The 15801-nt window shown below is 44.2% G+C and overlaps 1 protein-coding gene and 1 long non-coding RNA gene across 6 annotated transcripts in view; both read right to left on the bottom strand.

Annotated features, from left to right (window-relative positions):
* The window catches only part of LOC143807584 (uncharacterized), a 1151218-nt gene that overhangs the window by 984676 nt on the left and 150741 nt on the right, over positions 1 to 15801 (bottom strand). The window lies entirely within an intron of this gene.
* NHSL1 (NHS like 1) overlaps positions 1 to 15801 on the bottom strand; it is a 242124-nt gene that overhangs the window by 106980 nt on the left and 119343 nt on the right. Inside the window, exons 1-2 of one of the 5 annotated variants that reach the window (XM_077289267.1) lie at positions 13748 to 13972; positions 12373 to 12613 (exon numbers count right to left, since the gene is read on the bottom strand). The exons of 2 other annotated variants lie outside the window; for them this stretch is intronic. In XM_077289267.1, the coding sequence (XP_077145382.1) occupies positions 12373 to 12577 (205 nt within the window). In that variant the 5' untranslated portion in view covers positions 12578 to 12613; positions 13748 to 13972. Of the gene's footprint in view, positions 1 to 12372; positions 13000 to 13747; positions 13973 to 15801 lie in introns of those variants that run through there. 2 more of the 5 variants (XM_077289266.1, XM_077289276.1) reach the window with 2 other exon arrangements.

The following is a 15801-nucleotide window of genomic DNA, read 5'->3' as shown; positions in this document are numbered from 1 at the left end:
AGATGCAGTGACCCAAGAATTATCCTCCTGGCCGTATCCCTTCCACTTGACCAGATACTGGAGTCTCCGTCTGGAAACACGGGAGTCTAGGATTTTTTCCACAACGTACTCCAACTCACCCTCAACCAACACCGGAGCAGGAGGCTCAACGGAAGGCACAACCGGTGCCTCATACCTGCGCAATAACGACCGATGAAAAACGTTATGAATAGAAAAGGATGCAGGGAGGTCCAAACGGAAGGAAACAGGGTTAAGAATCTCCAATATTTTATACGGACCGATGAACCGAGGCTTAAACTTAGGAGATGAGACCCTCATAGGGACAAAACGAGAAGACAACCACACCAAATCTCCAACACAAAGCCGAGGACCAACACGACGGTGACGGTTGGCAAAAAGCTGAGTCTTCTCCTGGGACAACTTTAAATTGTCCATCACCTGCCCCCAGATATGATGCAATCTCTCCACCACCGCATCCACTCCAGGACAATCCGAGGATTCCATCTGACCGGAGGAAAATCGAGGGTGGAACCCCGAATTACAGAAAAACGGGGACACCAAAGTGGCAGAGCTGGCCCGATTATTGAGGGCGAACTCCGCCAATGGCAAAAAAGCAACCCAATCATCCTGGTCAGCAGACACAAAACACCTCAGATATGTCTCCAGGGTCTGATTAGTCCGCTCGGTCTGGCCATTAGTCTGAGGGTGAAAAGCAGACGAAAAAGACAAATCTATGCCCATCCTAGCACAGAATGCCCGCCAAAATCTAGACACAAATTGGGTTCCTCTGTCAGAAACGATATTCTCAGGAATACCATGCAAACGAACAACATTTTGAAAAAAACAGGGGCACCAACTCGGAAGAAGAAGGCAATTTGGGCAGGGGAACCAAATGGACCATCTTAGAAAAACGGTCACACACCACCCAGATGACAGACATCTTCTGAGAAACAGGCAGATCTGAAATAAAATCCATCGAGATGTGTGTCCAAGGCCTCTTAGGAATAGGCAAGGGCAACAATAATCCACTAGCCCGAGAACAACAAGGCTTGGCCCGAGCACAAACGTCACAAGACTGCACAAAGCCTCGCACATCTCGTGACAGGGAAGGCCACCAGAAGGATCTTGCCACCAAATCCCTGGTACCAAAAATTCCAGGATGACCTGCCAATGCCGAAGAATGTACCTCAGAGATGACTCTACTGGTCCAATCATCAGGAACAAACAACCTATCAGGCGGACAACGATCCGGTCTATCCGCCTGAAACTCCTGCAAGGCCCGCCGCAGGTCTGGAGAAACGGCTGACAAGATAACTCCCTCCTTAAGAATACCTGTGGGGTCAGAGTTGCCGGGTGAATCAGGCTCAAAACTCCTAGAAAGGGCATCCGCCTTAACATTCTTAGAACCCGGTAGGTACGATACCACAAAATTAAACCGAGAGAAAAATAATGACCAGCGCGCCTGTCTAGGATTCAGGCGCCTGGCGGTCTCAAGATAGATCAATTTTTTGTGGTCAATCAATACCACCACCTGATGTCTGGCCCCCTCGAGCCAATGGCGCCACTCCTCAAACGCCCACTTCATGGCCAAAAGCTCCCGATTCCCAACATCATAATTCCGCTCAGCAGGCGAAAATTTACGGGAAAAGAAGGCACAAGGCCTCATCACGGCGCAGTCAGAACTTTTCTGCGACAACACTGCCCCAGCCCCGATCTCAGAAGCGTCGACCTCAACCTGAAAAGGAAGGGTCACATCAGGCTGACGCAACACAGGGGCAGAAGAAAAACGGCGCTTAAGCTCCTGAAAGGCCTCCACAGCATCAGGGGACCAATTAGCAACATCAGCACCCTGTCTAGTCAAATCGGTCAATGGCTTAACGACTTCCGAAAAACCAGAAATAAATCGACGATAAAAGTTGGCAAAGCCCAAAAATTTCTGAAGACTTTTAAGAGAAGAGGGCTGCGTCCAATCACAAATAGCTTGAACCTTGACAGGATCCATCTCAATGGAAGAGGGAGAAAAAATATATCCCAAAAAGGAAATTCTCTGAACCCCAAAAACGCACTTAGAACCCTTGACACACAGAGAATTAGACCGCAAAACCTGAAAAACCCTCTTAACTTGCCGGACATGAGAGTCCCAATCATCCGAAAAAATCAGAATATCATCCAGATACACTATCATAAATTTATCCAAAAAATCGCGGAAAATATCATGCATAAAGGACTGGAAGACTGAAGGGGCATTAGAAAGACCAAAAGGCATCACCAAATACTCAAAGTGGCCCTCGGGCGTATTAAATGCGGTTTTCCACTCATCCCCCTGCCTGATCCGCACCAAATTATACGCCCCACGGAGATCAATCTTAGAGAACCACTTGGCCCCCTTTATGCGAGCAAACAAATCAGTCAGCAACGGCAATGGGTATTGATATTTAACCGTGATTTTATTCAAAAGCCGATAATCAATACATGGTCTCAAAGAGCCGTCTTTTTTTGACACAAAGAAAAAACCGGCTCCTAAGGGAGATGACGATGGACGAATATGTCCCTTTTCCAAGGACTCCTTTATATATTCTCGCATAGCAGTATGTTCAGGCACAGACAGATTAAATAAACGACCCTTTGGGTATTTACTACCCGGAATTAAATCTATAGCACAATCGCACTCACGGTGCGGAGGTAGTGAACCCAGCTTGGGTTCTTCAAAGACGTCACGATAATCAGACAGGAACTCAGGGATTTCAGAGGGAATAGATGATGAAATGGACACCAAAGGTACGTCCCCATGAGTCCCCTTACATCCCCAGCTCAACACAGACATAGCTCTCCAGTCAAGGACTGGGTTGTGAGACTGCAGCCATGGCAATCCCAGCACCAAATCATCATGTAGATTATACAGCACCAGAAAACGAATAGTCTCCTGGTGATCCGGATTAATACACATAGTCACTTGTGTCCAGTATTGTGGTTTATTATTAGCCAATGGGGTGGAGTCAATCCCCTTCAGAGGAATAAGAGTCTCCAAAGGCTCTAAATCATACCCACAACGATTGGCAAAGGACCAATCCATAAGACTCAAAGCGGCGCCAGAGTCGATATAGGCGTCCGTAGTAATAGATGACAAAGAGCAAATCAGGGTCACAGACAAAATAAATTTAGACTGTAAAGTGCCAATGGGAACGGATTTATCAAGCTTTTTAGTACGCTTAAAGCATGCTGAAATAACATGAGTAGAATCCCCACAATAGAAACACAACCCATTTTTCCGTCTAAAATTCTGCCGCTCGCTTCTGGACAGAATTCTATCACACTGCATGTTTTCTGGCGTCTTCTCAGTGGACACCGCCAGATGGTGCACTGGTTTGCGCTCCCGCAGACGCCTATCGATCTGAATGGCCATTGTCATGGACTCATTCAGACTTGCAGGCACAGGGAACCCCACCATAACATCCTTAATGGCATCAGAAAGACCCTCTCTGAAAGTAGCCGCCAAGGCACACTCATTCCACTGAGTAAGCACAGACCATTTACGGAATTTTTGGCAGTAAATTTCAGCTTCATCTTGCCCCTGCAATAGGGACATCAAAGTTTTTTCTGCCTGAAGTTCCAAATGAGGTTCCTCATACAGCAAGCCCAAGGCCAGAAAAAACGCATCCACATTGCGCAACGCAGGATCCCCTGGTGCCAATGCAAAAGCCCAATCTTGAGGGTCGCCGCGGAGCAAGGAAATCACAATCCCAACCTGCTGTGCAGGGTCTCCAGCAGAACGAGATTTCAGGGACAAAAATAACTTACAATTATTTCTAAAATTCTGAAAGCTAGATCTATTCCCTGAGAAGAATTCCGGCAAAGGAATTCTCGGCTCTGATACCGGAGCATGAACAACAAAATCTTGCAAACTTTGTACTTTCGTGGCGAGATCATTCAAACCTGCAGTTACACTCTGTAGATCCATTATAGACAGGTGAACATAGAGCCATTCAAAGATTAGAAGGAGAGAGAAAAAAAAGAAAGACTGCAGCATAGACAGACTGGCAAGTGATCCAATTAAGAGCACACTAACTACTAGAGAAAAAAAAAAAAAAAAATTTTCAGCAGACTTCTTATTTCTCTCCTTTCTCAGCCAAGGATTTTAACCCTTTAGTTGGCCGGTCAAACTGTCATGATCTCCATGGCCAGAGAACTAGCATAAGCCTCAATAGGAACAAGCTCTTGGAAGATGTAACTGTACTGACCATGAACTAAACCTACCGCATCATCTAGAAGTAGCCAGGTAGCATGTCCTACTTTTTATCCCTATATGCCCAGCGCCGGCCGGAGAACTAAATAATGCTAGCAGAGGGAAATATAAGACCTGACTCACCTCTAGAGAAATGCCCAGAAAGGAGACAGAGGCCCCCCACATATATTGGCGGTGATATGAGATGAAACAACAAACGCAGCAGGAAAATAGTTTTAGCAAATTTGAGGTCCGCTTTCTAGATAGCAGAAGACAGAAAGCATACTTTCATGGTCAGTAGAAAACCCTAACAAAACACATCCAGAAATTACTTTAGGACTCTGGCATTAACTCATAATACCAGAGTGGCAATTCCTGATCAACAAGAGCTTTCCAGACACAGTAACGAAACTGCAGCTGTGAACTGGAACCAAAATACAAAACAAAACATGGACGAATGTCCAACTTATCTAGTAGATGTCTGGGAGCAGGAACAAGCACAGAGAGGCTTCTGATAACATTGTTGACCGGCAAGCATCTAACAAAGAAGCCAGGTTATATAGCGACACCCAGATCTAATCAGAACAGGTGAACAGGGAAGATGATGTCACAAGTTCAATTCCACCAGTAGCCACCGGGGGAGCCCAGAATCCAAATTCACAACATGCATGTGGCAATTTTTCTGCGTGTGGCAATTTTTCTGCGTGTGCAAGTTTTGCGTGTGGCGAGTTTTGCACGTGTGGCGAGTTTTGCATGTGGAGAGTTTTGCGCGTGGCGAGTTTTGAGCGGCGACTTTTGTGTTTCTACTTTTATGTGGCGAGGTTGGTGTATGTGTGGTGAAATGTGCACTGAGGGTGGTATATGTGTTCGAGCACGTGGTAGTGTGTGGCGCATTTTGTGTGTGTGTTCATATCCCCGTGGTGGTGTGATTATCCCATGTTGGGGCCCCACCTTAGCAACTGTACAGTATATACTCTTTGGTGCCATCGCTGTCATTCTTTAAGTCCCCCTTGTTCACATCTGGCAGCTGTTAATTTGCCTCCAACACTTTTCCTTTCATTTTTTCCCCATTATGTAGATAGGGGCAAAATTGTTTGGTGACTTGGAAAGCGCGGGGTTAAAATTTCACCTCACAATATAGCTTTGACGCTCTCAGGGTCCAGACGTGTGACTGTGCAAAATTTTGTGCCTGTAGCTGCGACGCCTCCAACACTTTTCCTTTCACTTTTTCCCCATTATGTAGATAGGGGCAAAATTGTTTGGTGAATTGGAAAGCGCGGGGTTAAAATTTCACCTCACAACATAGCCTATGACGCTCTCGGGGTCCAGACGTGTGACTGTGCAAAATTTTGTGGCTGTAGCTGCTACGGTTCAGATGCCAATCCCGGACATACATACATACATACATACATACACACACACACACATTCAGCTTTATATATTAGATAGGACTGTGTTTTACAGACATCAAAATCCCCATTAGGGCTCACAATCTCGTTTACCTACCAGTATGGCTTTGGAGTGTGGGAAGAAACCGGAGAACCAGGAGGAAACCCACGAAAACACGGGGAGAACATACAGACTCCTTGTAGATGTTGTCCTTGGTGGGATTTGAACCCAAACTGCAAAGCAACAGCGCTAACCTCTGGGCTGCCCACCCTGTACCTACCATTATGTCCGGGGTTGGACTTTCCCACCAGAGAACCAGAGAATCTTTCAGTGGTCCCTGGCTTCTCCTTCAGGAGAGTTAATAGTGCAAGTGGGGGATTAAGGTTTGCCGTCAGAATCAAATTCTCTGGTGGGCCCAATGTTCTTCAGTCTGACACTGATTGCACGCCTTCTTTTATAGGTTTGTACAAGTTTCTCCAGCTTCAAAAAATCACAGACACTTTTTTGTATTTTTACAGACAGGTCTAAAAAGTGTCCTATTTTTACGGACTGTCCTGGAATTTCTTGACGGTTGGCAACCCTGACCACACCACCATGCTCCTTGTCCGGGTCACCAGAATTTCTTTAGCATTCACATTTCCATTTTTTTCCTTTACGAGATTCCTTACAAACCCTGAATTTGATGAATTTCACTATGCAGCGCCCATTATTCATCTCCATTTTTAAAGGTGAGTGAAGTGGAAAGCCTTTGCAGAACTTGTCTTTATACAGTTGCCAGCAGCGGAAAGCCACATACATACACAGATTCATCCAAGTCAGCGAGGCAAAGCCCAGCGAGGTTCACCATGAGCGGTTTTGGAGACCTCAGAGATGCTATGTTTAGCAAATTACAATGTATTTAGAAAAATTGAAGGTCTGGATTTCTCTTTTTTTTAAGTCGTGCCATTAAGAGATTGAACATTTGATTTGTATTATTATGTCCTGATTCTACAAATGTTGGGAAGTCACACATCGTTCATCCAAAGCAGCTGACTTATAGAGCTTAGTCATTACTTAGCCATTTTTAATCTCAGTGGCGAAGGAAATTGGATAATTATGCCGTGCAACATCTGCATTTTGTAAAGTGAAACAAGAATGAAAAAATCAATGTTCGCAAAAGCAAATCATCTAAAGCCACTTTGTATAGACGGAATCAGCCGAACGAGCTTACATAGGAACTCTTCCCCAATTGCTGGCCAGTGTACACAGGCCACCAACCAACTGATGACGAAGCAAAACACCTAATGGCAGACTGATGGGATCCTTTATGATAGCATCGGACCATTTTAAAGGGGCTTTCCATTTTCAGGAAAGTTATGAAAGTTACAGTTTGGAAAAAAAAGAAAGAAACGGTCCTTTACTCACCCTACCCAGTAACATCACAAATCTCTGCTCTTATTTCGAGTTTCTTTTATTGTTTGGAGAACTAACGTCCTATCAGCTGCAGAGCAGCAGAGACAAAGCCCTGGACCCCAGGAGGGTGATGAAAGCAGAGTTTATTCTATAACAAAAAAGTACGCTTGGGGACACAACTTTCCTGAAAATGGAAAACCCCCTTTAAGGGGCTTTAAATGAGTGCCAATCAACTTATTACATTGGAGCTCACTAGGGCAGGAACAGATGAGGGTATTTTCGGTCCGAGGGCGATCTGACAAAACATCGGATCACACCAGAATGTTAGTTAACACCAATGTTAGTCTATGGGGCTCTGCACATATCAAATTTTTTCTTGGACCGAGTCAGCCCAAGGAAAAATCACTACATCCAATATTCAGATCACACTCAACTATAAAAGTCAATGAGCCGGTGGAGACCATTGGACTGCACTCTTGATGACATCTGAGTGCAGTCCAATTTCTACGGACTGACCGAATGGAGACGATGGAGAATTTTTTTTCTTCATCTTCTACTTATCTGAGAGAGTCAGGTAACACTGTGCTCACACTCTGAATCGGTTTGATCACATCCCTATTGTTACACAGTTTTGGCATATGGTTTAATGACAACTTCATGTATACATAATAAAACATGGCACTCAGAGTAGATGAATTCTGTCTGCACCAGCGGTGGACATCACATTCAGCGCTTCTTAGCTGACCCCGGGACCTTTTCACACACATTGAAGGAAGGTCTAATGTAGACTGAAACGTTTGTGAACCTTTAATGTTGGATTGCATATTCAATGATTTATTTAATTTCACCTACTCTGAGTACCAAGTTTTCGTACGTATCATTGATTGGATCTTATTTGTGCACCATTATTTACAAAATTTGCACAGACAATCCCTCCGGGGAGACTGGAGCACATTTGCACATAATTATGAATGTCCCAATTGCTGAATCAGCTGAATACATTTGGAAACCCCAAACCCTGCCCACAATAACAAACATTAAAAAAAATCAGGCAAATATAAATAATAGACTTTTAAAAAAGACTCAAATTAAAAGAAGAATAAGGTGCAAGTGAAAAACACGAAAAATTAGACGAAAGAAAGTGCAAACGCAGTAATGAATTGGGCCCTGTGTCTTCTGTACTAAATGCTTGCACGTGTCTGCCGCAGGCAATGTGACAAGCTCCGAGAATCTTAACACTTAAACGATTAAGTGCACAGTAACCATCACTTAGAGCTGTCCTGTTTGCTTTACTTTACAAGTCTGGCCTTCAGCAGATGTTAAATCTGAGCTTATTTGAGAGTCGTAATGGTAAAAATAGTCAGCTTGATCATCTGTGGGGTTAAAGTGTATGCAACCAAGAGCATGTGCTATTTATTTACTCTGGACACACTATGTCTGGCAATCAGTGTGCTTACATAGTAACTTGTAGTAGAAGCATAGTAACCAGCTGATCTGCCTAGATAAAGTGTGATCCCCAACTTAGGAAACTGGTACAACTGCTTCAGGTATAACTAAAGGTACCTTCACACGAAGCGACGCTGCAGCGATAGCGACAACGATGCCGATCGCTGCAGCGTCGCTGTTTGATCGCTGGGGAGCTGTCACACAGACCGCTCTCCAGCGACCAACGATGCCGAGGTCCCCGGGTAACCAGGGTAAACATCGGGTTGCTAAGCGCAGGGCCGCGCTTAGTAACCGGATGTTTACCCTGGTTACCAGCGTAAAAGTAAAAAAAACAAACAGTACATACTCACCTGCGCGTCCCCCGGTGTCTGCTTCCTGACACTGACTGAGCGCCGGCCCTAACAGCACAGCGGTGACGTCACCGCTGTGCTTTCACTTTCGGGCCGGGCTCAGTCAGTGTCAGGAAGCAGACGCTGGGGGACGTGCAGGTGAGTATGTACTGTTTGTTTTTTTTACTTTTACGCTGGTAACCAGGGTAAACATCGGGTTACTAAGCGCGGCCCTGCGCTTGGTAACCCGATGTTTACCCTGGTTACCAGTGTAAAACATCGCTGGTATCGTTGCCCTTGCTTTCAAACACAACGATACACGGCGATCGGACGACCAAATAAAGTTCTGGACTTTATTCAGCGACCAGCGACATCACAGCAGGATCCTGATCGCTGCTGCGTGTCAAACTAAACGATATCGCTAGCCAGGACGCTGCAACGTCACGGATCGCTAGCGATATCGTTACAAAGTCGTTTCGTGTGAAGGTACCTTAACAAATGACATTACCCAGGTGGGTCATATTTCGTGATCTCTGATGAGAGATGGTGAGAATCAATTCACAGGACCAAGCCCATCAGCCATATCAGTAATCTGTGGCTACTGGATGGAAGCCTGTGTGAACCACCACCTAACTGTCGGCATCCGCTAACCAAAAGAGGAACCAGAGATACTGTCAGGTAGGAGGTGGTTAGAAGGACCCTCGTCCAATGGACACAGATTACCGACATGGCCGATAGACCAGGTCGTAGGAATCGATTTGCACCAACACTATTACTGATATAATATTTCACAATTTAGTCAATATAATTGCATTTATAAAGAGAAATAATTAGTTAATTAAGTAAGTCCCCTATGTATATGTAATATCCCATATGCACTGCACATATATATTGAGCTGCGATCTAAATTTGCCATTGGAGCCAATCTACTGAAAACCACCATTGGAGCCATTCTACTGAAGACCGCCATTGGAGCCATTCTACTGAAGACCGCCATTGGAGCCATTCTACTGAAGACCGCCGTTGGAGCCATTCTACTGAAGACCACCATTGGAGCCATTCTACTGAAGACCGCCATTGGAGCCATTCTACTGAAGACCGCCATTGGAGCCATTCTATTGAAGACCACCATTGGAGCCATTCTACTGAAGACCACCATTGGAGCCATTCTACTGAAGACCGCCATTGGAGCCATTCTACTGAAGACTGCCATTGGAGCCATTCTACTGAAGACCGCCATCGGAGCCATTCTACTGAAGACCACCATTGGAGCCATTCTACTGAAGACCGCCGTTGGAGCCATTCTACTGAAGACCGCCATTGGAGCCATTCTACTGAAGACCGCTGCGAGATGAATCTGCGCATGAGCCGCCACTGGCACCATTTTACAGAAGACTGCCAACCACTAGGGGATAAATCTGTGCAAGCGATGCCCGAAGCGAGGACAGCGCCGGTGTGAACGTTAAAAAAGTCGGCAGACAGACACCAGAGGAAGGCCGAGGGGCCTAGGCACAGCCAAAGACCCTACACCCACCTCTACAACTGATTACACCCAAACGTCAAATGCAGATTAAAGAACAACCAGGCAGTAGATTTCTTCACTAAAGGTATCTATTGATTTTATATAACAGTGCCATTATTGTGATGCCTTTACTTTATAAAACATGCTAAATCATGCTGACAGGTTCTCCTTAAGGTTTTAACATTTATTAAAAAGTAGAATCCACCAACAAGGGCCATCATATTTTAAAAAGTGACCCAGGAAAGCATGCAAGGCCCCCTACAGAATGATACTAATTTCTTCTGCCATTTCTTATGTCTCATAATCTGTATTCTGTAGATGGCTCCTGCTTGTAAAGATGCAATAACTATAATACAGAATTATTCCTAATGTAATCCCAGTATATGGTATTTAAAGTGGAGCTTTGCTTCTGTCATTTCTTATGTCTCATAATCTGTATTCTGCAGATGGCTTCTGCTTGTAAAGATGAAATAACTATATAACAGAATTATTCCTAATGCAATCCCCAAATATGGTATTTAAAGTGGAGCTTTGCTGTGATAGTAAAATTAACTCTACTTGCTACAGCTCTTATATCAGAGCTGTGCCAGTAGGTCAGGGACCATTTTAGTCAAGCAAAATGACAGTTATGGTAGTTAAAAACAGAAAATAACAGGTTTGACCCCAATGACCTGCTGAGGACACACACATACCAACACAATGAGATCACACACATATTCTGTTGCTTTGCAAAATTCTTATCAAAAACTTGGGCCATACAAACATACTGCCAAAAAGGAAGTCCCCCGCGACCTACTTCAATAGCTGAATATGTTGTACATTCACATATAAAAGGACAAAAAGAACACGGATCGGGAAATGAAAGAACAGAACCTCAAGCATTGGTCAGTGAGCACATACTACTACACACCCAGTACCACCATATTGTTTCTACACAAGGCAGCCTTCGGTTATAACATTATGGTTATCTTTGCAAGTAGAATGATTATGCAAGGGAGAAAAAGAGAAGAATTGTGTGGACATTAGAACTGACCACTGTAGAAAATGGTTGAAGTAGGATGGAAATACTACCCTTTTTGAGCACACGTGATAAATGGGAATAGCAGATAATTCAATTATCTAAGTTGACTAAAACGAAAACATTTATCAGTGAAATTCCAAAAATTTCTTAAAGCAGCAGAGGATGAATGAACCACAGAGAGGCAATGCAGTCCGCAGGTATGCCAGGTGTATAAACACCTTTAGATTGGCCATAGATATTAGTGATGAGCGGACATGCTGGGATAAGGCGTTATCCGACCATGCTCGGGTGGTAACCGAGTGTCTTGGGTGTGTTTGAAAAATAAGTTCGAGTCCATGAATGTCTGGCGGCTGATAGACAGCCGTAACACATACAGGGATTGCCGTTAGGCAATTCATGCATGTGTTGCGGATGTCGAACAGCCGCGAGACATGCAGCCGCGGGGACTCAAACTTATTTTTCAAACACACCCAAGACACTCAGTTACCACCCGAGCATGGTCGGATAACGCCTTATCCCAGCATGTTCACTCATCACTAATAGATACCTATCTGCAGATCACTAGTAGACCGCGCCTTTATTAGTCGTCTACTAATCGTATGAGTACAACCATTACAGACATATTGTTGGCAGATTTCACCAATGGTGTGAAGAATAAAACATGTCTATTGTCAGCTTAACTGTAAACCACTGGTCCATTAATCAGGGTTCCACACTCTACTAGAGCAGGAGGTCCACCTTAATGGACCTGAGTAAGAGGTTATATGTAATGGGGGTGCCCAGGATTATTATTTTCTCCATAGGGTTAAAGATATATTAATTAGAAAACACTGCTAACCTCCACTGCGGTCTGTCAACCAAGACTGGGGCTGGGGCAGAGAGGCAGTGCTGGACCTGAGGAGGATGAATATAGCTGCATTTGTTATCTTCTAAATCTATGAGGAAATAATAATGGCAAAGACCCCCTGTAAAACTGGGTTAATAACAAAAAAAATGCAACTAATAATTTCACAAATCTGTTTGATGTTCGCCTTTCCTTAAATCGTCTTACCTTTTTTACCGCGTCTTTGAAATTCCCAAGATTCAGGATCATCTTCTGGCTTCCACCTCCCTGAAGAAAGCTCTCCATCACTACGAAACAACTTTCTCGTTCTCCGAGACAAGGAGGAGAAGTTTAACCAGCTCACAGCTGTAGACAGGGAACCCTGCGAGTTCCTCTTGGACCTGAAACTTCCCGAACCGACCTCCTTTCTCATGCTTTCTGCAGGTGCTGTGCCAATTCACAGGGAAAACTGTGGGTAATATGCCAAGTCTTTAAATTGTGGTCATCTTAGGAATACAGCCAAACGTCTTGAAAACACCATTTCAAGTGAGAATAAAGATATATATATTCAGTTACTGTCTTAAGTTATAAATGGTGCCAAACCTTTAAGGAGTCTTGTCCTATGGTGACAACAAGTCCTAGTCCAGTTGCTTTTCCAGTCCTAGTCCAGTAGCTTTTCCAGTCCTAGTCCAGTAGCTTTTCCAGTCTTAGTCCAGTTGCTTTTCCAGTCCTAGTCCAGTAGCTTTTCCAGTCCTAGTCCAGTTGCTTTTCCAGTCCTAGTCCAGTAGCTTTTCCAGTCCTAGTCCAGTTGCTTTTCCAGTCCTTGTCCAGTAGCTTTTCCAGTCTTAGCCCAGTTGCTTTTCCAGTCCTAGCCCAGTTGCTTTTCCAGTCCTAGTCCAGTAGCTTTTCCAGTCCTAGTCCAGTTGCTTTTCCAGTCCTAGTCCAGTAGCTTTTCCAGTCCTAGTCCAGTAGCTTTTCCAGTCCTAGTCCAGTTGCTTCTCCAGTCCTAGTTCAGTAGCGTTTCCAGTCGTAGTCCAGTTGCTTTTCCAGTCCTAGTTCAGAAGCTTTTCCAGTCCTAGTCCAGTAGTTTTTCCAGTCCTAGTCCAGTATCTTTTCCAGTCCTAGTCCAGTAGCTTTTCCAGTCCTAGTCCGGTAGCTTTTCCAGTCCTAGTCCAGTAGTTTTTCCAGTCCTAGTCAGGTAGATTTTCCAGTCCTAGTCCGGTCACTTTTCCAGTCCTAGTCCGGTAGATTTTCCAGTCCTAGTTCAGTAGCTTTTCCAGTCCTAGTCCGGTAGATTTTCCAGTTCTAGTCCGGCCACTTTTCCAGTCCTAGTCCAGTAGCTTTTCCAGTCCTAGTCCGGTAGATTTTCCAGTCCTAGTCCAGTAGCTTTTCCAGTCCTAGTCCAGTAGCTTTTCCAGTCCTAGTCCAGTAGCTTTTCCAGTCCTAGTCCGGTCACTTTTCCAGTCCTAGTCCAGTAGCTTTTCCAGTCCTAGCCCAGTTGGAATAAATACAATGCAGCACAGCTTTATCCGACTTCTATATGCAGCAACCCAGCAGTCTCCACAATAGCAAAAAAAAGTTGTTTTATGAACTGAATCCTCACCTGCTTCCAGGAGGAGAAAACATATAGGAAGCCGGCTTGGAAAGATAAGGCATTTGCAGAAATGTCACAGTCCACGTCAATGCAGATCTGGGATTCAGCAGTGCTGCAGCATTCTCCCAGGCAGGCTGGGATCTAGCGTTCTCTTCCAACTTTAGGCAGGTAGGTGGGATATGCTGCCCAGAGCATTCAGCAGCCAGGGCTGACAGGAGTGTGCTTTCCCTGTAGAGTGAAGTGATCAGTGATTTCCCCACAGACAGCACACAGAACAGACCACTCCCTGGTTAGTCCCATAGTACAACGGTGACACAGGCGGGACTGCATCATATTCCCTGCTCTCACTATATGAATATGCAAAAGTGCAAGCGTCGATCCACACGCCACTCGCTTTAAAAAGCAATTTTGCAGCACTATTGTCCCTAATCCAACCTTGTGTCATTGTTTACTAAGTCCAATGTACACATTATGGTCAATATTGACATTATTGTTATACAAAGTCCAAAAATTAGCCAACGAAGGTCTATACTGGCTACTATCAGACACTTGCTTATCTGTGATTTTAGGCAATCCATAGTTTAATACTGTAATAGGAGCAATATTGGCTAGAAATTGTTCTAGCGTAGTATAGAGCTAAGAATGCTCACATTTTATATATTTTCAGAAAGTGTGGTCTCAGGGAATAAAATCCCACAATTCATATTCCCATACACATTGCAATCATTGTCCACAAGTATCGCCGTGTGTGTCAGTAGAACGATCCGTGTCCTCTGATAATCATTTTTATATTCCGCAGCAGTGTACAAATAAGATGATGGGAAAAGATTTGTACTATCTTGTTTAATATTGACTATCCGCTAAAAAATTATCTGAATTGTAAAGGGCTGAGGAATATACGGTAATTACGCTATTAAAATTATTATGCTTAAAATAGCAAGTTACTAAAATCCTTCCATGATGTGTAGAAATCAGCTCTGTTCATGGGTCACATCAGCTTCACTTCTGAATTGTGCATGACACAAGAGAGAACTTCCACAGTGATATGTGTGAAGGGGCTGGCTGACTGGTTCATTTTAATAGCTATGCCAGGCTTCTTCTATATCTCAGATGATGTGTAGACATAGAACTGGCTTACTTATTAAATAGAGTAGTCAGCCAGCCCCCTTCTCTATCACAGCTGATGTGCAGACAGAGAGGAGGACTGGCTTACTTATTGAATAGAGTAGTCAGCCAGCCCCCTTCTCTATCACAGCTGATGTGCAGACAGAGAGGAGGACTGGCTTATTTATTGAATAGAATAGTCAGCCAGCCCCCTTCTCTATCACAGCTGATGTGTAGACAGAGAGGAGGACTGGCTTATTTATTGAATAGAATAGTCAGCCAGCCCCCTTCTCTATCACAGCTGATGTGCAGACAGAGAAAAGGACTGGCTTACTTTTTCAAATGAGTGGTCATCTGAAGTGCAGATAGAAAAGGGGACTGGCTTACTTACTGATATAGTAGTCAGCCAGCCCCCTTCTCTATCACAGCTGATGTGTAGACCAAGAAGAGGCCTGGCTTACTTATTGAAAAAAGTAGTGAGCCAGCCCCCTTTACACACAGTACCAATTATGTGTCGACACAGGAATCCCTCTCCTGTAACAAGGACAAATGGATCTGCAGGGATTAATCTACAAATTGGGGTAATTTTGTCATTTAACTATATTGCTAAGCTGTATAATTGCCTATTGCTATTATTAGAAAAAAAATCTTTATGCAGCAATGAAAATAAAGAATCGTGCAATCTGGAAAATCCAGATCCTCGTAATAGTTTATATATTATATTTTATAATACACACTTCTATAAGCAAGTGCAAACTTCATTGAAACTGCATGCACCCTCTTCACTGATCTGTTCCTTTCCCGCATGGCTGCATTACGTACACTATCAATGATGAGTTGTAACACCTGTAAGTTCCACAGCCGGATGTGACAGGTGACATGCCAGGCATTCCTAACACCATGGAGCAGACTCAGCATTACTCTACAGGACAGCACAGACTATGTGACTCTTACATGGC

The sequence above is a fragment of the Ranitomeya variabilis genome, chromosome 2 (genome assembly GCF_051348905.1).
Source record: "Ranitomeya variabilis isolate aRanVar5 chromosome 2, aRanVar5.hap1, whole genome shotgun sequence".
Classification (NCBI taxonomy): Eukaryota; Metazoa; Chordata; class Amphibia; order Anura; family Dendrobatidae; genus Ranitomeya; species Ranitomeya variabilis.
The sequence above is the reverse complement of the archived record's forward strand: the minus strand, read 5'-3'. Positions and strand labels throughout refer to the sequence as shown.